Source organism: Rhineura floridana, chromosome 6 (assembly GCF_030035675.1).
Source record: "Rhineura floridana isolate rRhiFlo1 chromosome 6, rRhiFlo1.hap2, whole genome shotgun sequence".
In the NCBI taxonomy this organism is placed as follows: Eukaryota; Metazoa; Chordata; class Lepidosauria; order Squamata; family Rhineuridae; genus Rhineura; species Rhineura floridana.
This window is the reverse complement of record NC_084485.1, coordinates 101,429,907-101,457,787: the sequence shown is the minus strand read 5'-3', so window position 1 is coordinate 101,457,787 and position 27,881 is coordinate 101,429,907. Positions and strand designations below refer to the sequence as shown.

The following is a 27,881-nucleotide window of genomic DNA, read 5'->3' as shown; positions in this document are numbered from 1 at the left end:
TTTTCAATTCAAATGTTATAAAAAATGTAACAAGGCAAATAAGGACAAATAAGAAAATCATTATAGAGTAGGAAAATGTTTTGCGTGAATAGTAAAATAAATAAAGTAAAAAGAAAACGACCTTTTTGTATTGCCTTTAGCAAAAAGATACATAGTTACATGAATTTAGCCTTACGTGCTTTCATGGTTGCGAACTTATGAATTAGTTCACTAATGTTTAATTGGGAACACACATCATTTTCAATTGCAGTCATAGCTAGGTTTACAAGTCTACCTTGTGAAATACTTGACCGTAAATAATTTTTAATTATTTTTAATCTAGAAAAAGATATCTCGTCACTTGCCATGCTCACTGGCAGTGTCAGTAAAATTCTGTAAAATAATCTGGAATGACAGATGATTGGTCTGAATGAATTTTAGAATTTCTTATGGATTACAAAATTGACCAGACAGCAACTATACAAATAAGTAAATGATTAATTTAGCAACTGCATCAGGTAGAGACCAGAGCAGAAAAATAGAAGTAGGTTAATGAAACAAATTGGGTACAACTTAACTGAAATAAAAACTAGCAAAATATGCCACAATCAGGATGCCCTGAGCAGCAAATATGACATCAAACAGCTTATAGTTGTTTTTTATTGCAATTTGGTGAGAGCTTTTTACATTTAAAAAATGGTTCTACTTTTCCCTGTAGATTCTGCCCCGGTTACTTCTGAGTTCTCATTACACAAGGAAAACCCAGTTTGGGGCTACAAAATGATGAGGGCAGCCTTTTTAAAAAGTAGCTCAAGAAACTAGATCTGGATCTCTGAATATAACAGGCAATAAATACAGGCAGAGGATCTTGCTGCAAAAAAGGAGCCTGCAGCACTAAGGGTGAGAGGAGTTGACTGAAGCCGCCAAAGGATAAAGAGAAAATGCAGAAGGGCAGAAGAGGAGGAGGACGAGTAACCCATGGCTGACTGTAATATCATCAAGTGGGGAAGGAGGAGGAAGAGGGCAGCTGGGCTCCCTAACACACCCCACCCCACCCCACCCCACCCCAATGAAGCTGGCAAAGTGATGCATATGACCGACTGGTGCAAATCAAGGGAAATCAAACCCACCTCCAGAGAGAATTTCAAAAGAGGCAGCAAAACCTAGAAAGCCAGGGGAAAGCAGGCACTTTATCCACTCCCTGCAGCTGCCACCACCCCTGCCAGAGCTCCTGACCATGGCGAGTAGGGAGCCCCCACTGGCGATGAGGAACCCTGCAGGATCAAACATGGGAGCCCCACGAAGAAAAGGTGGCCCTTTCTTTGGCACTAAGCTGAGCTGCGCGTGTCTCCTGATAAGTGCGTGGCAGCTGGCTTGATCCAGCTGCATGGCAGCCTCAGCCTCCGACGGTTAAGGAAGCAGATCTGAGGGGCGGGAAGGGGGCCACCGAACAGAGCCTGGGCAAGGGAAGGACTCGCAAGCCGGCGCGAGGCACCAGCTTCAGCCTCCCGTTAAAAGCTGGGGGCGGGGGAGATGAGTACCCTGCCGGAGGCCCCAGACTGCAGAGAGAGCGACTCCCGCGGGTTGCTTCAGCAGGAGGAAGATGAGGACTGATTCACTTCCTGCCGAAGGGGCTGCCTGCCTGGCCTCCGGCGCCCCTCAAGCGTTGCACCCTCCTGCCTTGCTTACCTTGCTTAACGTGTTACGCCAGCCCTGTGTGCAGCTTCCAGACCAGCCCTAAGGGAGGCCACCTATAGAACCCATTGCCGTAATCCAGTCTCAAGGTTACCACTCTGGTTAAGCTGTCTTGGTCCAGGAATGGCCACAGTTGGTATACCATCTGAAGTTACTAGAAGGCACTCCTAGCCAGATGGTGTTTGGGCCTCTGGTGACAAAGATAGATTCAGGAGTACCCCCAAAAGTATGTACCTACCTCTTCAACGGGAGTGTCTAGAACAGGCAACTCCCAGACACGGGAACTACTCATCCACAGAGCCTCCATGTTGTCAGAATTCAAACTTAGTTTATTGGACCTCATCCAGTCCACCACTGTGTCCAGGCACCAGTCAAGGGCTTGCACAGCCACACCTGATTCAGATGTTATAGAGAAAAAGAGATGTGTCATCACTGACGACATCTTGCTCCAAATCTCCTAATTACTGTTCCCAAAGACTTCATGTAGATGTTAAACAGCATTGGGGACAGAATGGTGCCCGGTGGAACTCCTTAGCACAAGTGCCAAGGAACAAAAGTGTATCCCCCCAATGCTATTCTCTAAAATTAGGCCTGCAGGTAAGCCCAAAAGCAATGTAACACAGTGCCTCTGGTACCCATCCCACAGAATCAATCCAGGAAGATGGCATTGATATTGTAATAATCATTATGAGCCACCCAACTGTTTCTCACATGGATACAGAACCATCAACATGCTATAACTTCTAGCCTCTACTGACCTACAGTATATCTGAACTAGTGATCTACAGGCGAGAGGCCTTGTGTCCTTTTACCAATCTCAAGACACTAATATAGTTTCTTCATAAGAAGACTTTTTCTGAAAAGTCTGTGGAATCAGATTTCTTCTTGCCGCCGCTGTTTTCTGCTGCTGCCTGTGGATCTTGCCGCTGCCGGCTCCTATCTCCTGCCGCAGCCCGGGCTTTCAGGTCCCTGCTGCCTCTGCCGCAATACGCCGCTGCGGCGGCCCGGTCCCTAGCGCTGTTGCTGCCGTCGCTGCCGAGTTTTCTTTTGCGGTCCATGCTCTCGTTGCCGCCGCTTTGGCTTGCATACCCCACCGTGACTGGACTACTTCTTGGGAAGGCGGCGCCCCCTGGTTTTGGGGTGCCTCCTGGTGGATTGGGGAGCGGCCAGCGGGGGATGGGGTGCAGCGGAACAGGGTCAGGACTGGAGAGACGGAGTTGGAATTACCACCTGGACTGCAGACACAGTGGAAAGTGGTAATATCGACTGTGTAGGATAGGGAGTACTGTCGGGCTGACCCAGGAACAACGAGGGGCAAGAGGACCGTGGCCTCCTGCAATTGACGAACTAACTCCATTTTGGGGGGTGGGAGACACACGGAGAATTTAATTTATTGTTAGGATGGGGGGCCTGCCTGATTAGCGGACAGGGGGGAGGTCATGTGTAGATCGGAGGGGGATGTTGGAGGAGGGATGGGGAGTCACCACATAAAAAGGCTAGGCGGCAGATCCTGGATGGGCATGGGTGGCAGACCTCGCCGATATAGGGGAACAAGGGATAGATGCATTATATCCATCCCTTGTTCCGGGTCTGGCCACAACCAGAAGAAAACTGGGGAAGGCAGGACTCCATCCAATCTTTGACTGCTGTTATGTAACGCCAGGTCTGTGGTACAAAAGACATCTCTCATCCATGATATGATCCTGGATGAGAACGCAGACCTGGCGTGTATTACGGAGACCTGGCTGGATGAGGCCTCAGCTCCCATACTTGAGGCCATGTGCCCAGCTGGTTTCCGATACACACAGCAGCCGAGGATTGGTAGGCGGGGAGGGGGTGTGGCAGTTATTTATCGCGAGTCTTTGGTTTTTGCCAGATCCCCCCTCCATGAGACCAAGTTTGTTGATTGCATGTACTGGAGGTTGGGCCCAAAGGGCAGTTTAGGGATTCTTCCTGTGTACCGCCCACCCCGCTGCACAGCAGACTCCCTGACCGAGGTGCTTGAGATGGTTTTGGCTGTGCGGGTGCTCTCCCCCAACCTACTGGTTTTGGGGGATTTCAATGTACATGCTGAGGCCGTTCTCACGGGAGCCCCTCGGGATTTCATTGAAACCACGACTTCTTGGGAACTGCACCTTGGTAATACAGGGCCAACCCATGTAGCCGGTCATGCTATTGACCTTGTGTTTACCTCTGGAGGGGAAGGGAGTGCTCTGGAATTAGGGACTGTAAATTCTATACCCGTGTCATGGTCAGATCACTATCTGGTGAACATAGACCTCGTAATGCCACACACCCTCCGCAGGGTTCAAGGACCTATTAGGATGGTCCGCCCCAGGCGCCTGATGGAATCTAATGGATTCCTGAATGCGCTGGGGGATTTGGAGCTGACTGAAGGTCATCCGGTTGAGACCCTGGTGTTGGAGTGGAATAGGAAGATCTCCAGGGCAATAGACCGGGTGGCTCCGAAACATCCTCTCCCCCTGAACAGAACTCAGACAGCACCCTGGTATACACCATGGTTGCGGGGTCTGAGACAGGAGGTGAGACGAGTAGAGCGCCAGTGGCGGAAATCTCGCACCGAAGACGATCGGATACTGGTTAGAGCAGCAATAGCGGCCTACTAGGTGGCAATAAAGGCAACAAAGAGGGAATTCTTTGCTGCCTCTATTGCATCAGCAGAATGTTGTCCCAGGAGGCTGTTCCAAGTGGTCCGAAGCCTGGTCGGTCCAGCTGCTCAGGAACCTATGGAGCATTCTAAAGCTTCCTGTGACATATTTATTAAACATTTTGCTGATAAAATCGAACACCTGAGGAGCATGATCCCATACGCCGTGGATACAGGAAGTGTGCCAGAGTCGGCCAGTTGCATTCCAGTCCAATGGGATCGGTTTCAGCCTCTCCTCGCTGAGGAAGTGGACAAGGTGCTCTCTACTGTGAAGCCAACCACCTGTTTGCTTGATCCTTGCCCCTCATGGCTCATCATGAGCTGTAAAGAGAAACTGGGTGAAGGGATCAAGGCAGTGGTAAATGCATCCTTGAAAGAGGGTGCAATGCCATCAGCCTTCAAGGAGGCAGTGATAAAGCCCATCTTAAAAAAGCCCTCTTTGGATCCCCAAGAGTTGAATAACTTTCATCCAGTTTCTAATTTACCATTCTTGGGCAAGGTGATAGAGCAAGTGGTGGCCAAACAGCTACAGACACACTTGGATGAAGCGGATTATTTGGATCCATTCCAATCGGGCTTCAGGACTGGTCATGGAACTGAAACAGCCTTGGTCGCTCTGGTGGATGATATGAGGAGGGCGTTGGATAGGGGAGAACATACCTTCCTCGTCCTCCTAGATCTCTCAGCGGCTTTTGATACCGTTGACCACGGTATCCTGTTAAATTGCCTAGAGGGATTGGGAATAGGGGGCACTGTCTTACAGTGGTTCCGTTCCTATCTCTCAGGTAGGTACCAACGGGTGGCAGTGGGGGATGAGGTTTCAGACCCTTGGCCCCTTAATTGTGGAGTGCCACAGGGTTCTATCCTCTTCCCCATGCTATTCAACATCTATGTGAAGCCGCTGGGAGCTATCATCAGGAGTTTGGGGCTGCAGTGTCATCAATATGCCGATGACACTCAGCTCTATCTCTCCTTTAAGTCCTCACCAGAGTTGGCTGTGGAAACCATGTCCAAGTGCCTGGAGTCCGTAAGTGGATGGATGGGCGAGAACAGACTGAGACTTAACCCTGATAAGACTGAGGTGTTGCTTGTGGGTGACAGGAGAAGGTTGGGAAACATCGACCTGGTCCTAAATGGGGTAAGATTGCCCCTGAAGGACCAGGTCCGCAGCCTAGGGGTCATTCTTGACTCCCAGCTGTCCATGGAGGCTCAGGTGACAGCACTAAGCCGGGCAGCTTGGTATCAATTACATCTGATACAGAGGCTACGACCCTACCTTCCTGTCCATCTGCTCCCACAGGTGATACATGCCCTGGTCTCCTCTCGCTTGGACTACTGTAATGCGCTCTATGTGGGGTTACCCTTGAAAACAGTCCGGAAACTGCAGCTGGTACAGAATGCGGCGGCACGCTTGATTAAGCATAGCCGTCGCCGAGATCACATTACTCCAGTGTTAGTAGATCTACACTGGTTGCCAGTTGTTTACCGGGCTCAATTCAAGGTGTTGGTGCTGACCTTTAAAACCCTAAATGGTTTCGGCCCAGTTTATCTGAAGGACCGCCTCCAGTATCATCAATTAGGCCGCCTCACTAGATCAGCCACACAGGACCTCCTCTCGGTCCCACCAGTCAAAGCAGCCAGACTGGTGCGGACCAGGGAGAGGGCGTTCTCAGTGGTGGCCCCCACCCTCTGGAATTCTCTCCCTTATGACCTCTGACATGCTTCCTCCCTGACGGGTTTCCGCCGAGCTTTAAAGACCTGGCTCTTCAGGCAGGCCTATAATTTTAGGGTGGATTAGCTTTCTGTTGTATTAATTGATGTTTTATATCAGATATATTGTATATTGTAAATTGTTTTTGTATTGTATATCGTATATTGTATTTTAACCGTTGTTGTAAGTCGCCTAGAGTGTCCGAATAGTCGGACAGATAGGCGACTAACAAATAAAATTTATTATTATTATTATTTAATTAATGTACAATATCTTTTTGATAACTTTTAGCAACAACAAAAAATCATCTCTTCTCTGTGAAAGATTTATGATGATTTTATTGTTTGTTTTATGTATGGCTTCTTTATGCACATCACTTTGAAATGCAAATGATTAAGTGGTATATAAATGTTTTAAGTAGATAAAATATTTTTTTAAAAAGTCTGTTCACAAGTAGAAAGAGAAATGGAGAGAGAACAGAATGACACTTGATGATTCAGAGATGCTTTGAAAATGATTATTTTTATTTTTGATGCAGTGTTTCTTTCTTTTTAAAGTTTTGGTGAGAAACCACCACCTCTCTGCTGCATCAACTGCTGCTTTCAACAGGTCTTCACGGGTGGTTGCATCTCTTTTAAATTTCATTTCCTGATAAAAAGGATAAACAAGCAACTGTTTAATGTTGCCAATTTAGCTTATTTAATCAAAACTGAAAGTTGAATGAGTCTGAAGTCGGTAGACAATCACTGGAGAAGTAGTCAGTTCAGGCAAAAAAACCCAAGAAAAATACTCATTCAATTTTACAATATTTTAATAAGACCATGAAAAATATACCTAATGAAATACTGAAGTGAATGTGTTTGCAGGGAGATGAGGTCGGGATATTTCTGATGAGTGGCAGGAACTGTGAAGGCCACTGAATAGGGAGGGACATCTGCTTAATTAGAAGTGCTGGCTGGGAACCAATTTCACATGAGGCATTTAACAAGCGTTAAAATCAAGTTTATATGGATATTTCTGAGACCACATGCCACTCCTGGGGAAAACAGGTAGAAGCTGATTTCTTTAAACTGTATGTTTGCATTACCTGTGCATTTCTCAATGCAATTTTTAAAACAAAGGATATGTGGCTGCTGACCTTGCTATTATACACTATATTCAAGAAACACATGTCTTCAAGTGTTTTAAGGCCAAATAAGGGATTGGAAATCCCATCTAGAACTGACCATCTGAAACCCTAGATCCTATCGGGGTGAGGCTGTAGAGGACATGTTCTGCATGCAGAAGATCCCAGGTTCAATCCCTGGCATCTTTTTCTTTTAAAAAAGAGTCAGGTCAAAAGTGATTGGAAAGACCTTTGCCTGAGCAAGTAGACAGTACTGGACTAGACGGACAAACAATCTGCCCTGTTGTAACATAACTTCCTACGTTCCCACCCCATCAGAGGAATCTTTCCCTTGACCAGAAAGTGAAAGACTTTAGGACACTAAGGATTCTAGCTTTATTGATCATGTTTTCAAACTGTGGAATCACACTACCATTGGACCAAAAAAAAAGAAAGGGGATACTATGAAGCTTTGTATTGGTGCAGCTAGATGAGAGGCAAGAGAAATAGATGCCAATATGTTTTTTCCAGCAGGAAAATAGTGGCTTTTGATGGTATGGGCCGGTGTGGTGTAGTGGTTAGAGTGTTGGACTAGGACCTGGGAGACCAGGGTTCAAATCCCCATTCAGCCATGAAGCACATTGGTTGACCTTGGGCTAGTCATTGCCTCTCAGCTTAACCTACCTCACAGGTTTGTTCTGGGGATTAAATTAGGAGGAGGAGAACCACGTATGCCACTTTGAGCTCCTTGGAGGAAAAGTGGGATATAAATAAAATAATAAATAAATAAAAATAATAAATAAATTTATCAGATTTCTTATTCTATCTTTTTAGGATATTTGCCTCCCAGATTGAGGGAAATGTGGAATGACTCTCCAGCTCTGATCCAACCCCTCCTTCACTCAAGACTGGTTACTAAGAAAAGGACAAATTGTATGCATCTCCTGCACATTGTCTAGTTTGGTCCTATGCTGCTGTTATGCATTTCCTTCAAATATTGATTAAAATATTTTATTTTACAGCAATTTAAGCACAGCAGTGCTTCAGCAAGCTTTATGCAACACACCATCCATGGACTGCTGCCTACCAAATGTCTCATAAACTCCCTATTTTGCATTCTTAAGAAAGTCACAAAAACAGGAGGTGTATTTGACTCCAGGAGAAACCCTTTTGGGCTGCTTTTGGCTTGGTAGATCTTGAACAGATTATAGTGTCAAAATGAACTTGAACAATCTGTCTTGGCTACAAACTGTCTTTCCCTCTGTACATACCCCATGTGGGGAGATGAGAATGGTAAGATTTCATAATGAAAAGTGTGACCATAGGATTTTCATAGAATCACAGAACAGTACAATTGAAGGGGCCTGTAAGGCCATCGAGTCCAACCCCCTGCTCAATGCAGGAATCCATTTTAATGAGTAAAGAGTGAGATACAGGCTAGGAAAATATAGACTCGGAGCTTATCGTCTAATCCAGCCATTAAAAATGCTATATGTCCCATCAATGGATTGCAGGAAGACATAGGTGTAAACTTGGGGGGAGGGCTGTGAGATTCAAGACCCCCAAATTCCCCCAGGGGCAGCCCCCCTCAGCAGGCAGTGCCAGGCAGTACTGCCAGGCTTACATGATGGCCTAATTATAACATCAGCTGCAGCAAAGGACTGCCCTATCTCTCTGTTGGGTCATACTACAATTTCTATGATTCTTGGAGGCTTTGTTCCTGTTTGCCAGTATTTGTTCATTTATTTGTATATTAAGAATGTATAGTTCATAATAATTTATTAAGAATTTATACCCTGCCTTAAAGGGCCTATGGCCCCCGCAAAGTGGCTTAGGCTGCAATCCAATACACATCTGGGAGTAACCTTACTTGTGAACAAACATATATTGGATTGCAGCCTTAGTCTTTAACCTTGGCTCTGCCCACTTTTGTTGGAGCAATAGACTGCAAGGCTTCAGTTGGGCCCAGCAGATTGCAAAGCTGTAAAAGAAGACTCAACTATGTAAGTCAAGAGCCTCCATAATATTACATTTAAATAAAATATTGAACATATTTTACAGGGACAATAACCATTTTGTCACCGTTGGGGGTGTCTCTCAGTCACCATAAAAAGCAACAACAAATAGTCTATGGGATTTTTATTATGATAGTTTTTATTACAGAATAACCTTTTGTAGGCCAGAGTCCACTTTAATCATAAACAACCTTTGTGTTATTATTTTTAGTCTAAGTGGAGTCATGTGCCATCTTGTGATTGGTTTGAAGTTATGCTCTGTTCCTGAGCTTAGTGACTTTAAGGAAGTTGACTATTGTTACAGGATTGCGGGGTTGGTCTTTGGATCCCTTTCCAGCCTCTGATTTTGAATCTGTACAGATGGAGTTAGCAGAGACACCTACTGAACTAGTCAAACCGGTTCCTTTCATAAGCTACTGGGTCAAGACAGGTCTATCAAGTGCCCAATCAACATGTGTAAGGATTTGACCAAGAAAATATGTGTTGCCATAGGAATGAGGGTAGCCCTGTGCCCCCTCACCTGACTGGGGTGGGGAGTGGTCTGTGTGTGTTTGGAACTGGAAGATAGAAAGAAAGAGGTTTGCTCTCTGTGCTGAATCCCAAGCTATGGCTTGGGGTATTCCCCTAGAAACCTAATGGTTTCCAACAGGAGTGTTAATGCTCTGAGCCCCTCCATCTTACACTCAGGTTGTATATATGTGTAAATAAACCATATAAAGACACCACAGTCTCTACTGACCTTCATTCCAAGGAAATCAATCCTGGGTAAACACAGGAACCCCTAGAAGTCTTGCACCGCTTAGAGATTGGGATGTGTGCAACGCTGTATATCCACCCTGCCTGATTTTTCACTCTTGCATCTGAGGAAGTAGACACTGGCCTAAGAAAGCTTGTGCATTTTAAAAATAAATACAGTTAGTTTTTAAAGTGCCACAGACTCTTTCTTTGTTTTTTCCTGATACTACGGACTTAACACAGCTACGCCTGTAAAGAAAGTGGAAAGCCCATTCTGAGACAGATGCTTCCACTGGTGTACACCTACAACATCCTGCTGTGAAACTCGAATGCAGGGCCAGGAGGAATCTCCACTGCTTCTTCTTTGACAGTAAAATTAATAAAGGGGGAATCTTCCAAGATTAGAGCTCCTAATGTGAAGGGAAAGCCAGAATGACTGTACCAAGATATTTAGAAAAGCATCTATGAGTAGCTGTCTTATGATTTAATAACAGATAAAGCATATTGTGGCATCTGTTGCTCAGCAGCAAATGACATGTTAAAGTCAAATGTATTTCCAAGTTGAACCTGTACTGAGTTCGATGGTGCTTACTCCCAGGTAACTATGTGCAAGACTGTAATCATGCCCCATAAACTTAATTATGAGATTTTATGAGATTTGTTTGTTTTGAATGTCTGTGTTTTTAAGGTGAAGTTTTTTTAACAGTGATTTAGGAAAGCAATATATATAAGTGCCTGTGGATCTTCCTTGGGGCATGGCTATGGGGGTGGTCATGATGTATTTCACAATTGTTAGGATTTATTTATTTATTTATTAAATTTATATACCGCCCGACTAGCAATAGCTCTCTGGGCGGTGAACATAAAATAGCATAAAAATACAATGAATAACAAAATAATACTAAAATACAATCATCAATCCAATGCAATAAACATTTTAAAAAGTAAATCAGTGTAACTTAAAATGCTTCAGAGAATAGGAAGGTTTTGACCTGGCGCCGGAAGGAAAGCAGAGTCGGCGCCAGGCGTACTTCCTCGGGGAGACTGTTCCATAGTTCGGGGGCCACCACTGAGAAGGCCCTAGATCTTGTCATCACCCTCCGGGCCTCCCTGTGAGTTGGAACCCGGAGGAGGGCCTTCGTAGCAGAACGTAGTGCACGGGCCGGTTCATATCGGAAGAGGCGTTCCGCAAGGTATCGTGGTCCCGCACCGTATAAGGCTTTATAGGTTAATACCAACACTTTGAATCTAGCCCGGAAACATATTGGCAACCAGTGCAAGCTGGCCAGAACAGGTGTTATATGCTCGGACCGCTTGGTCCTTGTCAGCAATCTGGCCGCTGCATTTTGCACTAGTTGTAGCTTCCGAACTGTCTTCAAAGGTAGCCCTACGTAAAGCGCATTACAGTAATCCAAACGTGAGGTTACCAGAGCATGTACCACTGATGTAAGGTCCTCTTTACTCAAATAGGGACGTAGCTGGGCTACCAACCGAAGTTGGTAAAACGCATTCCTAACCACCGAGGCTACCTGAGCCTCAAGTGAGAGGGAAGAGTCTAAAAAGACTCCCAGACTACGAACCCGGTCCTTTAGGGGGAGTGTAACCCCATCCAGGACAGGGTATATATCCAACATCCGATCAGAGAACCCGTCCACCAACAGCATCTCAGTCTTGTCTGGATTGAGCTTCAGTTTGTTAACTCTCATCCAGTCCATTGTCGCGGCCAGGCAACGGTTCAGCAAATCGACAGCCTCACCTGAAGAAGACAAAAAGGAGAAGTAGAGCTGCGTGTCATCAGCATACTGATGACAACGCACTCCAAAACTCCTGATGACCTCTCCCAACGGCTTCATGTAGATATTAAAAAGCAGGGGGGACAAAACCCAATTGCCCCCAAATGTACTTGCACTCACTTATAGGATACTTGGTGAAGAGTGTGAAGTGAAAGGAAGATTGCCAATACTTTGAACTCTACATATTGCTCAGAAACTGAGTTAGTGCACGCAACTGTTTTGCACTCTGCCCTAGCTCAGAGACTAGAACCATGCCTTTACCAAATAAAGGCACCCATGAAGCTATAACTTAGTCAATTACATATTGTTAAGTCACCCTTCTGAATGAAGGAGAAACAAGACTCCTGCAGTTGAATGGCCAGGAAGATTAATATGTCCCCCTATTCACTTTTCTGTGTTTCCTTTATTAATGTTAAAATTTGTGTCTGTTCAGTCACTTGCATAGAGACTGACCAGTTTGTCCTATGTACATGCATGTGCATTTGCCGATCTTAAACTGACCATACCAAAAGTGAATTTCAAAGACAGGACACAGCAGGAGGCCCCTAAGATACCTCTATGCCCCACACCCACCTTTTCCTAGGTTTGGCCAAGACCCATGCCCGCCCACCCCCAAATTGGAAAGTCTACGCCTGTGCAGGAAGATGATGGCTCAGTCACATAAACGTCCAGCAATCTGAAGACAAGGAAAGCAGGCATGGGCATCAAGAATTACATCATCACATTGTGTGTGCATGGAAGACTCATTCCTCATGCAGGCACAAGACAGACTGCGGAGCAACACCTGCACATGGTATGTGTGTGTTTAATGTTCTAGCTCTATGACTGCTGTTCACAAATGTTAAAGCCTTTTTCATTACTCCTCTCAGTCCATAACTAACTGCTTGCCTCCAAATTTCATAGTAAAATGTGCATGCAAAGCTACTTAGACCAAAGCTTGTTAATATTGAATCCAGATTCCAAGAGGCACAGATGGAATGTCAGGTAGGTCATAAACTGCTATAATTCACATCTTGACATATTTTCTTAACATGTGGAACGCGTTACTTGAAGTGGAGAAGGGAGGGAGGGAATCCCAACATTCTTCAGAAATCACAGATTGGCGTGTAATTGAACATCAAATGCCTGCTTGGCAAACAAAACTGGCAACTCCTTCTTCCTCTGCCTTTAACAGCAGATTTTGATATGGCCAAGTACAAAACAAAGAAACGGCTTTTTAAAATCTAGAATATTTCTTTCCCTCACCCCCCCACATTTACCTTTGTCTAGTTCACTTGACACATTCCATGATGTTGTAGGCATTAAATCAGCAGCAGTTGACACATTCATTCCTGAAAGGAAAGAGAGAAGGAAAAAAGAATTAATACATATAGGCTAGGTAATATCATATGATTATTTCCAAAGAAAGACCCTTATGTGAGTGAGAATAGTTTTGAATCTCAGTTATTAAGACATCCTGAGCACGCTACACTGCCAGGATTGCTCTGAATGCAAAGGCCAGCATTCTGCTTTGTTCTGTTGAAAAAGCATAAGCCATGATGACTATGAGATCTTATACTAGCTAAATCTTCAGGGACTAATCAGTGTTTTGTAGATTTTGAGGAGATTATTGTAATGCCACAGTCACACTCAGTAGCTTAACATTGTACCCCGAAATGTGCACACAAACACACAAATACATACAAGCACTCTTATCTATCTTAATATATTAGAGAGGTTTGGGTTCAGATGTCTATATGGCAAGCTATAAGCATCTACTGGGACTTCAAAGTCTCCACCCTTCCAAATTCCCACAGCAAATCTTTATTATGTATGACACACACACTGAGGAACTCCAAAAGCAACCTCTGATTGTCCTGCTGGATAAAAATGTGACCTAAAGTACCATCCTGGACTGTAAAAATGTTTAACTAAAAGAAGTGTTTGCTCCAAGCAGTACAACTGCAGTGTTTCAAACAGTTGTCTTAACTAAAGGAAGGTAAAAATCATGAGGAAGTAAGAAACAATGTTCATTATCAATTATCTATTCCTTGTTGAACACTTAATGTGTTGTGAGCATGCTCAGGTGCTACAAAAGTGATGACAACTTATCAATGAATCCCTGGAAATCCACATTCACAGAAGCAACTATAATCAAGTTTTTTTATCTCAAATAATCTCATAGTTACCAGTGAGTAACTTATTTGTAGATTGTAGTGTGCATGAAGTAACTTCATTTGAAGTCATAACCTCCAAGAGTCACCACAGTTCACTTTTGAAAATTCAGTAAGACCAATTCTTATGTTGGCAACACCCTATCTTCAAAAGAATGATTAAATGGCAACTTTGTCTATTTTGTAATTAGTGTTTGGGCTTTTAAATATTTCTCAACTAATCTGTTCTTCAACAGCACTGTCACTTCTCTCTATCACTTGCAATTTGTTTAGAGAAACAGAAGAATCCATGCACAAAGAGCAACCAGTATCCGAATATTCTTATTAAAATGTAAACATAACATATTATGAATCCACTACCAAAGGATCCAGAACAGCTTTACTATGAAATTGAAAATAGGATTTTGCCAAAATGTAAGAAAATGTTATATTCTTTCACAGCTATATCATTTTAATACCAAAATTAAACTGAACACAGAGACTGTCGTCCAAACTACATGGGCATCCATGCTTACTCTTATGTGTATGTTCACTGGCCAAACAGATTATTTACACTATCAACTCTGAAAATACTAGTGACCTGTTAGTGAAGGAGGAGGAAAACATGGCCTAGTTTCCTTCCTCCCACTTTAAAAAATGGGGGGGGGGGAGTTTGGCATTGGAAATTTGGCTAATCTAAATTAAGCATATGTGAATGGATCCACTTTCCTCCAATTCAAGCATCACCTTATTTATTTGCATTTATGTTCCACATTTTCTCCAAGGAGCTCAAGGTGGCATACATGGAACTCCCCTTCCTCATTTAATCCCCACAACAACCCTGTGAGGTACATTAGGCTGAGAGACAGTGACTGGCCCAAGGTCACCCAATGAGCTTCACGGCTGAGTGAGGATTCAAACCCTGGTCTCCCAGGTCCTAGTCCAATGTGGCATCTACATGCATTTTTACTTTACCCTGCATAAAATACTGTTGCATACATATTGCATTGATATAGGGCAAAATGTCTTTACCAGGTTTGGCCCAAGACATTCTAATGCCTGAAGTGAATGACCAAGAGGGCACCCTCCTCATTCCATGTACCACAGCCAACAGGACTAGTAACTGAATTTTACTTGAGCATTAGCAATGAGACAGTGTCATCCACTGCAGCAGAGGGCAGAAGGCTAGCTTAGGAGGCACACGCATGGAACACTGACCCCTGTTCTTAGCACATCTACCACCTGAAACAGGTGTCTCACTCTGTCTAATAGTAGGCCAGCTCTGGTCTTTACTAGATTGCAACTGTAAGATGGTGTCACCGTTGCATTGCATTAGCACCTGAATATTAGAAAATGAAATGGAACAGAAACAATTTCAGCTAGCATCCATTTTGATGTCCATCTTTTGGGAGACATATAAAAACATATTAGTTGGAAACAAATAACTAGATTTCAACTCTTCTTGTAGCCTAAGTGCTCTGTACTTGACCTTGCATCCCACTGATTGCGGTCTCTTGGAAATTACTAGCATCAGTAGAATATTTTAAGGAAAAACACGTTTCTATGTCAAATGGTTTGTAAACTTCTTTGTTTTAAGTATGCAAAACATTTCATACATTGTTTGGAGAACTATTCAGATAACTCAGTATAGATATAAACTATTTTGTATAATGTGTTTCTATTTAAAAAGTTAGGTTTTAACTGAACCAGTTGTTTGTGTAAAGCCACTAAATTTATGTATAGTAGGGACACTACATTCTCATGGGAAAAAACAAATAAACAGAAAACCTTTCTCTTTCAAGCCCACCTGGTAGTAGAGCTTATTTAAAGTTAGCCAAGTATTTCCAAAGTAAACACAGAGGGTGAAGACATTATAATTCATCCATAAATGTTTTCATTGAATCAGCCTGTAACATACAGTACACAGAATCATGAAGCCAAGAATGTTAAGGTGATATAAATGATAAATTGTGTAAAAGAGGTATCATACAAGCAGTTGATCTGAATACCATGGAGGGATTTTCCATGACATTTAGCACTGGGAAAATGGTCTCAGAATGCAGGATACCACTTAATTTATTAAAATAATATAAAAGTGTTTAGAATGGACAAATGGCTGTTGAAATAACTGAAAATATATTTGGGTTATTTATAAACATAAATGTAAATTCTGCTTACAAAACAATGCATGTTCATAATGAAGCATTTTGTTTCTAGTCTAATGTTAGCTTTCTAGTGAAAATTGATTTCTTTATGACTCCTCTCAGCCTGAAATATCTGCTAATAAATATGGAGTGGATCCAGGGTTTGTGTTCCATGAATGGAACAGCTTCTTCTAAAGTTATTTATCCAGTGGAGGAATCCTGCTGGTGGACTCCTGAGCAGTTTTCTCTACAAGGGATGCCATAGCAGAGCAAAGCGTGTTTCCAACCCACTTGGTTTAACACAGACATTTCTCAGCTTTGGCAAAAGACCTCTTCCCCTCTTTTTATTGTGCTGCTTCTGTTCTTTATTTCCTCCTTCAGATTTGCATTTCCTGGTCTGCAGAAAGGTTGCAGAATGGTAAATAGTATCTCTACTTGGTCCTGCACTTGTTTCAGGCCCAGCCAGTGGGCGGCCAGGTTAGGCACTAGTCGAGAGCCCATGGCACTGAGAGGGGCCCCTCCTGCTCCCCGATCTGCACTAGCATCAGGTCACAGAGCATGTGCCCTGGGACCTGATGCAGATGCAGATCACAGAGCAGCCCCTACACCACAGTGTGGGCTGGCCACACAACTTCCTGTGGTGCTGCAGCACCATGACAGCGCACTGTGGTGCACTTTGCCCATCAACATCCCCACCATCTTGGGTGATGATAGGCATGTGCATACAGTGTGCTAATCCGTGATGCAGCTGGGCCTGTTTAAGCCCTTGGTGACAGCAGTAGTACCGCCTCTGCAGGCTCCTGCAGTCTGTTGTCAGACATGACTTTCTGATTTATTTTTCCCCTGGATGACTAAGATCAAAACCATTTTGATCGGGGCTGGTTAACAGACAGGCTAAAAAGACCCTGGCCTGGGACCCATGATTTTCATAATATAGCCCTTGTGCTATCTACTAATTTTCCCCTAGAAATTAAATGGGCCTTTCTCAGAAGCCTGGTCTAAGGTACATGATTTTTATAATGTAATCTTGGTTTTGATGACTATGTGAGTACTAAAGAAAAAAACGTTTATTAGGTGGTCTGCAGCAATTTTCAAGTGGTCTACAAAAGTTCTGAGAACCACTTTACAACAAGTTTAAAATTGTTACAAAACAACGTGTTAATTTGCGTGTAGCATCATAAACAGCACTGTTTGAATTTAGTACTTTGTATATGTATTTGACATATCACCTTTAAAAAAAAATTACCCTACCATGCGCAATCTTTTTTTTAAATTAGGAATTATGGGTTGTATCTGACTAAGGCTGCAATCCAATACACACTTACCTGGGATTGATCCTAATGGAGTTTACTTCTGTGTAGACATTGCAGCCAAAGTCTTACTCAGAGTATACCCACTGGAATGAATGAACTTTAGGTAGTCACTTAAACCCACTGATTTCAATGGTTCTACTACAATCCTATTTCTCCCTCATTGTATTACTAACGTAAAGTAACATGTATTTATCCCATAAAATGTATTAGTTATTCAGACATTTCCATTACCTTGCTTCTAAGTCAAAGTCTGGATTTTTGTATGGATATAATTGTCACTACAGTGACAACTCAGTTGGAGTCCTGGCCCTGATGAAAACAAAAGTGGTCACCATTCATCACCCAACACTAGATATGCATTCAAGTGATTCATCTGAGACTGTAAAGAAGATTATTCCTTTGCTGAGACACGCTAAAGAATTATATTGATCACTGTTTTGAGACCTTGGTATCTGTTTTATGATGAAGCCAAGAAAGAGCTTTAACTCAGAAAGAATCCATGGCCTAAAATGAGAATCTTAACAAACGTAAGAGGAAAGATCTTTCACCACTAGCTCTTCATAGAGTATTTATTGAACATCTTTCTCCCTCCACTGCAAACCATAACTTTCTTGTCTTTTTGCTCCGTATAGCTGCATCAGGGTACTGTTTTCAATATGCGAGGAAGCACTGGAAGCTCACATATTTAGTTGGTGCTTTTGCAAACTTCACTGTTTGATTAAATTTTAAAAGGGGTAGGCCTAGAAGTAGGCATTGTGAGAGCAGGGGCACAGGATATAAATTCAGAAGAGCAAAATTACCACAGGCCAAACCACAAGTGCCAAAGACACTTGAAGAGAGACACTGCTTACAAGTGCCTGTACGCTAATGCTAGGAGCCTCCGAACCAAGATGGGAGAACTGGAGTGCTTGGTCTTAGAGGAGAGCATTGATATAGTGAGCATAACCGAGACCTGGTGGAATGGAGAAAACCAGTGGGATACGGTTATCCCTGGATATAAACTATATCGGAAGGACAGGGAAGGACGTATTGGTGGCGGAGTCGCTCTATACGTGAAAGAAGGCATTGAATCCAGCAAGCTCGAAACCCCAAAAGAGGCAGACTCCTCCACAGAATCGTTGTGGGTGGTGATACCATGCCCCAGGAGGGACTTAATACTGGGAACGATCTATCGTCCCCCTGATCAAAATGCTCAGGGAGACCTTGAGATGAGATATGAAATTGAGGAAGCATCCAAACTAGGAAATGTGGTAGTAATGGGTGACTTCAACTACCCGGACATAGATTGGCTGCATATGTGTTCCAGTCATGACAAAGAAGCAAAGTTTCTAGATATTCTAAATGACTATTCCCTAGACCAGTTGGTCATGGAACCGACCAGAGGGACGGCAACCCTGGACTTAATCCTCAGTGGGGACCGGGATCTGGTGCGAGATGTAAGTGTTGTTGAACCGATTGGGAGCAGTGATCACAGTGCTATTAAATTAAACATACATGTAAATGGCCAATTGCCAAGAAAATCCAACACGGTCACATTTGACTTCAAAAGAGGAAACGTCACAAAAATGAGGGGATTGGTAAAAAGAAAGCTGAAAAACAAAGTCCAGAGGGTCACATCACTCGAAAATGCTTGGAAGTTATTTAAAAACACTATATTAGAAGCTCAACTGGAGTGCATACCGCAGATCAGAAAAGGTACCGCCAGGGCCAAGAAGATGCTAGCATGGTTAACGAGCAAAGTCAAGGAAGCTCTTAGAGGCAAAACGTCTTCCTTCAGAAAATGGAAGTCTTGTCTGAATGAAGAAAATAAAAAAGAACACAAACTCTGGCAAAAGAAATGCAAGAAGACAATAAGGGATGCTAAAAAAGAATTTGAGGAGCACATTGCTAAGAACATAAAAACCAACAACAAAAAATTCTATAAATACATTCAAAGCAGGAGACCATCTAGGGAGGCGATTGGACCCTTGGATGATAAGGGAGTCAAAGATGTGTACTAAAGAACGATAAGGAGATTGCAGAGAAGCTAAATGAATTCTTTGCATCTGTCTTCACAGTGGAAGATATAGGGCAGATCCCTGAACCTGAACTAACATTTGCAGGAAGGGATTCCGAGGAACTGAGACAAATAGTGGTTAACGAGAGAGGAAGTTCTAGGCTTAATGGACAATATCAAAATTGACAAATCACCGGGCCCAGATGGCATCCACCCGAGAGTTCTCAAAGAACTCAAATGTGAAATTGCTGATCTGCTAACTAAAATATGTAACTTGTCCCTCGGGTCCTCCTCCGTGACGGAGGACTGGAAAGTGGCAAATGTAACGCCAATCTTCAAAAAGGGATCCAGAGGTGATCCCGGAAATTACAGGCCAGTTAGCTTAACTTCTGTCCCTGGAAAACTGGTAGAAAGTATTATTAAAACTAGATTAACTAAGCACATAGAAGAACAAGCCTTGCTGAAGCAGAGCCAGCATGGCTTCTGCAAGGGAAAGTCCTGTCTCAGTAACCTATTAGAATTCTTTGAGAGTGTCAACAAGCATATAGATAGAGGTGATCCAGTGGACATAGTGTACTGAGACTTTCAAAAAGCGTTTGACAAGGTACCTCACCAAAGGCTTCTGAGGAAGCTTAGCAGTCATGGAATAAGAGGAGAGGTCCTCTTGTGGATAAGGAATTGGTTAAGAAGCAGAAAGCAGAGAGTAGGAATAAATGGACAGTTCTCCCAATGGAGGGCTGTAGAAAGTGGAGTCCCTCAAGGATCGGTATTGGGACCTGTACTTTTCAACTTGTTCATTAATGACCTAGAATTAGGAGTGAGCAGTGAAGTGGCCAAGTTTGCTGACGACACTAAATTGTTCAGGGTTGTTAAAACAAAAAGGGATTGAGAAGAGCTCCAAAAAGACCTCTCCAAACTGAGTGAATGGGCAGAAAAATGGCAAATGCAATTCAGTATAAACAAGTGTAAAATTATGCATACTGGAGCAAAAACTCTTAATTTCACATATACGCTCATGGGGTCTGAACTGGCGGTGACCGACCAGGAGAGAGACCTCGGGGTTGTAGCGGACAGCACAATAAAAATGTCAACCCAGTGTGCGGCAGCTGTGAAAAAGGCAAATTCCATGCTAGCGATAATTAGGAAAGGTATTGAAAATAAAACAGCCGATATCATAATGCCGTTGTATAAATCTATGGTGCAGCCGCATTTGGAATACTGTGTACAGTTCTGGTCGCCTCATCTCAAAGAGGATATTATAGAGTTGGAAAAGGTTCAGAAGAGGGCGACCAGAATGATCAAGGGGATGGAGCGACTCCCTTACAAGGAAAGGTTGCAGCATTTGGGGCTTTTTAGTTTAGAGAAAAGGCGGGTCAGAGGAGACATGATAGAAGTGTATAAAATTATGCATGGCATTGAGAAAGTGGATAGAGAAAAGTTTTTCTCCCTCTCTCATAATACTAGAACTCGTGGACATTCAAAGAAGCTGAATGTTGGAAGATTCAGGACAGACAAAAGGAAGTACTTCTTTACTCAGTGTATAGTTAAACTATGGAATTTGCTCCCACAAGATGCAGTACTGGCCACCAGCTTGGATGGCTTTAAAAGAAGATTAGACAAATTCATGGAGGACAGGGCTATCAATGGCTACTAGCCGTGATGGCTGTGCTCTGCCACCCTAGTCAGAGGCAGCATGCTTCTGAAAACCAGTTGCTGGAAGCCTCAGGAGGGGAGAGTGTTCTTGCACTCGGGTCCTGCTTGCAGGCTTCCCCCAGGCACCTGGTTGGCCACTGTGAGAACAGGATGCTGGACTAGATGGGCCACTGGCCTGATCCAGCAGGCTCTTCTTATGTTCTTATGTTCTTATTACATATACATCGCTATATAGGTTCAAACACTGTATAAAAAATGGCAAGATAAGCAAAATCCATATCTGACCTAGCATGCCATGCTGACAGGAAGTGCTTCTTGGTAATAATATGCATGAGCACAACAGGTGAAAATTCTGAATCCAGCCCTTTTGCTCATGCAAATCAACACCAGAAAACAATGCCTGTCAATGTGGTTGTACCTGCCCAGGTGTTGTTTAATCCACATGTCATGTCCACTGGAATGCTCAGGATTGTACAGAATTTGACACTGACTCCAGTTCTGAGGTGTTCCTCACCCTGACATGTCCATTGCCTGAAGTATACCATTTCCTAGTCTAAACTTACTATTTATCATATTATAAGCCCATTAGCCTAATTCATGTACTACCTGAACGGAATGGTTGCTGCTTGCCCTTGGACCACATTCACACTGTGCATCTATTCCACAATTATTCTGCTTTGAACACTCATGGTTTCCCTTAAAGAATCCCGGGAAGTGTAATTTGTGAAAGGTGCTGAGAGTTGTTAAGAAGACCCTATTCCCTTCACAGAGTGACCATTCCCAGAGTAGCTTAACAATCAATCCCTTTTAGGAATTGTAACTCTGTGAGGAGAAGAGAGGTCTCCTAACAGCTGTCAGTACCCTTAAGAAACTACAGTTCTCAGGATTCTTTGGGGGAAGCCATGACTGTTTAAAATGGAATAACAGTGAAATAAATGTATGGCATGAATATGGCCTTGGCCCGAGCTGCTCTATTAGAGTTTGAAGGTCAGAATGATGTGGGCAAACAGCTCATAGGCGTGCCATGCATGCTACTGTCCTCTGTCTTATCTAAGCTGACAACACTCTCATGGGTTGTATATGTACAATTTGTCTGTTAAATGTTATTCTAACCTTCAAATGTTATCAAGGTGATAACGGTTCAAGTTACCTGCAAGCAAGCACCATACTTCACTGGTAACAAATTAATTGGGCCATCTTTAGCATAATTCTACATGGTCCAGGGGTGTTTAAGTCTGTGTTTCATCATGTGTCATTTCTTCAGGTGAGAAGCATTTCAGCAGCGGTGGAGAACCTCTGTACTGCTGGCCCTACCAAGCCTCCCCATTTGCCCCACAAGGCCATTTCAGCCAAGCCACACCAACCGCTTCCAAAACTTATTTCATGTATGATGTTAGGTATGGGGCAGGAAAAGGCAGGGCTTAGATAAAAGGGGCTTTGCAGGTGCCACCGATCATCTGACTGGCGGTACCTGCAAAGCCTCTTCTGCAGTGATTCCCAAGCACTGACCATTTGCTGATCGCTGGCACTTGGGCAGCCTTATGCTCAGCACTTCCCTAGTGCTGTGTGGTTTGATTTCAAATAGGTCTGAGGTGGGTGCTTCCCCTTCACAAGAGTGCATGGAAATAAAGATCTGATCCACCATCCAGATCTTGTTCCCACTGCTGCATGTCAGAGATGACCCTCTGTTCATGCTAGGACATAATTTGAGAAGACAGGATTCACTAGAAAAGATAATAACGCTGGAAAAAACAGAAGGAGGTAGAAAAAAAGGAAGGCCAAACAAGAGATGGATTGATTCAATAAAGGAAGCCACAGATCTGAACTGATAAGATCTGAACAGGGTGGTTCATGACAGATGCTATTGGAGGTCACTGATTCATAGGGTCACCATAAGTCGTAATCAACTTGAAGGCGTATAACAACAAAAGGCAGAAGCATGCAATCTTGATCTATGCACACCAGCAGAGTTTTCAAAACGCAAAGCTCAGGAATCTAGATATATATGGACAGAATCATTTGGTGGTGGAATATCTCTAATCGCATTAGGATTTTCACCAATTATTATGAAATGCAGGCTAAAGTTATATTTTGCTTAGGGTTTTGTTTCAGACTGGAATTTTTAGCCCAAGAATGGGAACACACACAGAGCACGGGGCCTTTTAAATCTTACAAGCCTCCACAAAATGTCAGTAAGCTTGGGATGTGCTGACTGGATAAACTCTGTCAGTCATTTAATGTTGACATATATAGAGAAAGGAACTTGGCAAAACAGTACTGGTTAAACCTTACTGCCATTTGCTTAATCCACACCAGGTGTGAAGATATTAAAAATGCTCGGATGGGATATTAGAAGGCAAGTCACAGAACACAAGTGGCATATATTTTGTGCTCTATTTATGCTTCTCTCATGTATCCTACAGTTACAGCTGCCACTTCCCTTGAGGGTGGAGTAGGGTACTCATTCCTTTAAATTAACACAAGTTTCAGGACCAGTCGTCTCACACTCAGCATAGACACTTCAAATCAAATTAAGTTCTCTTAATTGGACGTTAACGCACCACTGAAGGCAGGTCAACAAAATCACATTGGGGAGATTATAGACCATGGTTTGTAAATGTTGTTTTTTGTTTTCCAAACAACACTACCAAAATGCTCATATTTAAGGAAAGACAAAAGTATGAAGGTTAATGCTGTCAGCTATGACAATGCTGATCACTTTGGGGGGGGGCAGAAGAGAGGGCCTAGAATCTGTTCTATTTTCCAGTTGATTGGTATTTGATGCTATTATTGCTGACAGGTCACTTGTCTGTTTGGTGGTGTGTGCATGATACAAGTGAAATCTCCCCCATGACAGAAGTGGAGTTTTCCCATTTGCAACACTCTCTTATGTGTGTGGGCTGCATCTAGCAGGGGTGAAACCTATTTCTGAGTGTGGGTTGCTCATGAAGAAAATCAAAACTATGGATTGTAAAATATAGACTATAAATTGCTGAACATTAAATATAACTATGTCAGTGATTGTGGCATCTATAATACTATCAAATAAATAGACACCAAATATTAAATTCAATGAGATATGAAAAACTGGATATCAAATGCTAAACAAATACTCAACATCAGCATTTGTAAGGAAAAATATCAAGGAAGATTTATTGGGATAAACTTGTTTCTGGGGTAACTTTTAGTGGAATGTGGTGCAAGTACATGTTTGTGCCAATTCAATTTTCGCTTGAAGACTCTGGTTTTTGGGGGTCCTCTCCAGGTCTCCAGGTGGCTCACCTTAATTTAAGGACTCTTTGCTTTCATTTTTAAAAAAATTAGTTTCTAGGTAGTCTGGTTCAAAAGATATAACCCAAAATGTCAGCTCCTTTCGCAACTTCTGTTACTACCGGCTGCTCTCATCCCTGCCCTTTCAGGTTTTTAGCCAATAAATGAAGTCAGGGTTGTGACTGACAAGTTTGGTGACCCCAGGCAATAGCTAAACTCACAGTTTCCTTTTCCTACTTGTCTCACATCAGGAATTCAGTAAATATATAGCTTTCAGCAACATAAAGAGTACTTTCTCTGTACAGGATTGGGACTTGCTTCTGAGTAAATATTTATTTACTATTTGATTTATATCTCTCCCTTCCTCCAAGCAGGAGCCCAGGGTGGCAAACAAAAGCACTAAAAACACTAAAACATCATAAAAACAGACCTTAAAAGATATTGAAACAAAACAACTTTAAAAACATTTTTTAAAAAGCTTAAATAAAAAGGGTTAAAGAACATATTGTTTAGAAAAAAAACTTAAAAAAAAATATTAAAAAGGAATTCCAACACAGGCGCAGACTGGGATAAGGTCTCAACTTAAAAGGCTTGTTGAAAGAGGAATGTCTTCAATAGGTGCTGAAAAGATAACAGAGATGGCGCCGGCCTAATATTTAAGGAGAGGGAATTCCACAGGGTAGGTGCCGCCACACTAAAGGTCCGTTTTCTATGTTGTGCAGAACGGACCTCCTGATAAGATGGTATCTGCAGGAGGCCCTCACCTGCAGAGCACAGTAATCGACTGGGTATATAAGGGGTAAGATGGTCTTTCAGGTATCCTGGCCCCAAGCTGTATAGGGCTTTGTACACCAAAACTGGAACCTTGAACTTGGCCCGGTAGCAAATGGGCAGGCAGTGCAATTGTTTCAGCAGTGGGGTGACATGTTGGCAATACCCTGCCCCAGTGAGCAGTCTCGCTGCCTCATTTTGCACCAGCTGCAACTTCCCAACTAACCTCAAGGGCAGCCCCACATATAGTGCATTACAGTAATCCAGCCTGGAGGTTACCAGTGCATGGACAACAGTGGTCAGGCTATCCTGGTCCACAAACAGCCGCAGCTGTGTTATCAGCCGAAGCTGGTAAAAGGCACTCCTAGCCACAGAGGTCACCTGGGCCTCTAGCGACAAAGATGGATCCAGGAGCACCCCCAGACTACGAACCTGCTCTTTCATCAGAGGGAGTACGACCCCATCCAAAGCAGGCAACTGACATGCATAGGATTGCACTACAACAGAAGATCACAGCAGGATCTTGGGAGGCATAAAAATGTACATGCAGGGTTTTTTTTAATTACATGCAAAAATGGCATATTATACATTTTATCTTTCAAATAATTTTTGGACAGAAGTTTTTAAAAGTGTACACACTGCAGTGTTATACTTTCTGATTAAGGAGTTAAACAAGTTTAGATTTTACTGGAAGAGGACAGTTTATTTGTCTTATTCATAACCAGTTTTTGAAAACCTTCCTAATATGAAGCTTTTCTGGGAGTAAAGCTGCAGTGCTAATTCCACATACCTGGGAGCTAACCCCATTGAATTCAGTAGGACTTATTTTTGAGTAGACGTGGTTAGCACTGTGCTGAAAATCAAAGGGACTTATTATTATTATTATTATTATTATTAATATTTTATTGTTATACAAAAACATATCACAGAAACTACAACTAATACAAATGAAACCTTTTCCCCTCCCCCTCCCCAGTATTTATGATAATGATGTATTTCATATATAGAATTGTAAGATCATATTGGTAAGTTCATACATACAGTTAAGTGTTTTACAGTTTGAATGACCAGTATAGTGTTATGAGGCTTGAGAAACATAAAAGATGTATGTTCAAAGTGACTTACTTATGAAAGCCAGATAGCTTTTGCTCTTGAAGTACGTTGATTATGTAAATCCTGCTGCAAAGTGTATTCTATAAATCGGAGATGCAGCTTAATTTTGTCCAGGATTGCTGCTGTCCAAATGTTTCTGTACCAGACCTGTATGTCCAGCTCATCCAGATGTTTCCAGTGTGGCAATATTGATATTCTTGCTGCCATTAATAATTTGGAAATCAAATTTTTGGATTTGAGTGTACTATTTTCACCTTTGAATAAAGTCAATAAAAACAGTTCCGAATTTAAATGGTTTCTTTTGTGATTTTATTGAGTTCCTCCTGAATTAAAGTCAAAAACCTGTTCATCTTTGAACAAGTCCACCAAATATGAAAATATGTTCCCTTTTATTACATTCCCTCCAGCACAGAGGAGACTGTGATGTCCTTCCCCGGCACCACCTGTGAAGCTCTCACTTGTGGCTACCAGCAGACAGGATCGTCAGGTTTATTCTTACCCTTTACAGCACTAGCACCAATCTCAAAAGATCCCACTGCTAGGCCTTACTACCCAACACTCTGTATCTCTTTTAACCTTTAGACTGTGCCTTAGTCTCTGCCAGGCTATCTCAATACCTTGTGTCTATGGGTAGAGGTAATTCCCAACCCCCCCTGCAGCCTCTTGCACTGAAGCATACAGCCCTGGGTTTCTCTGTGGTACTGGATACAATATATTTTCCTCCGCCGCTGCCACCATTCGATACAAACTGTTCAGCCTTGGTTACTTTGCTATTCCTCCTGGTATGTGTGTCCCAGCTGAAGGAATCAGGCTTTTATTTAACCAAGAAATATTTATTAAGAATTAGAAATAACAAGATTACTTAATTACTTTGTTGACAAGCTTATGGTTTCATATATGTTGTGACATGTACTTTACTTCTCATTAATTGCCTCAGAACTCCGACTCACTCTCAACAACACCAACCTCTCTTTCACCTCTCTAAACCTCCAACATCCACCACCTCAATTCACCACCCAATTCACCACCACCCCCAGATTCAACTGTCATTCTTCCATTTATACTCCTAGCCATTCAAACGCTCAGCCAATCATCCAGCATTCTACTGCTCATGTACTCCCCCTCCTCTTTCACTCCACTTACCATATGTCTTCTATATAACCAGCACTTACCATATTTACAATATAAGCAGGAACATCACAGAGACATTGAAGGGAAAATATGTGAGAGCTGAACCGGTGTGAAATACCACCTATGAAACGTTTTTAGTAGAATTCCCTTATGATTAGCTGAAATGGTTTTATCGTATTTGAAAGTATATATCAAAGTCGGTTAGCTACATCCAGATCCTTCCCCAGATCTTTTTCCCACAGATTCTTTAATCCTACAAGATTTCCCATATCATTTTCCAGCAATATTTTATACACTCTGAATACAAAACCTTTCCCATTATGACCATTTTCTAATAAAACCTTTTCAAATGTTGTAATAGCTTTAGTAGCGTATGTTTTAACTTGAGGATCCTTCAGTATGGATTCCAACTGGTGTATGTGTTGAGTGAACATAGAAAAGGATTGTGTTGTAAATCTTTCTCTCCTCCTCTGAGCCTTTTTTTAAGCAGTTGTTGTTATGTGCCTTCAAGTCAATTATGACTTATGACAACCCTATGAATCAGTGACCTCCAATAGCATCTGTCATGAACCACCCTGTTCAGGTCTCTGGCTTCCTTTATGGAATCAATCCATCTCTTGTTTGGCCTTCCTCTTGTTCTACTCCCTCCTGTTTTTT

The 27,881-nt window shown here is 42.7% G+C and overlaps 1 protein-coding gene across 4 annotated transcripts in view; it reads right to left on the bottom strand.

The window, feature by feature from the left end:
• ROR1 (receptor tyrosine kinase like orphan receptor 1) overlaps positions 1 to 27,881 on the bottom strand; it is a 333,715-nt gene that overhangs the window by 104,797 nt on the left and 201,037 nt on the right. For all 4 annotated transcript variants that reach the window (XM_061633310.1, XM_061633311.1, XM_061633313.1 and 1 more), the window contains one exon: positions 12,961 to 13,032. In XM_061633310.1, the coding sequence (XP_061489294.1) occupies positions 12,961 to 13,032 (72 nt within the window). The remainder of the gene's footprint in view (positions 1 to 12,960; positions 13,033 to 27,881) is intronic.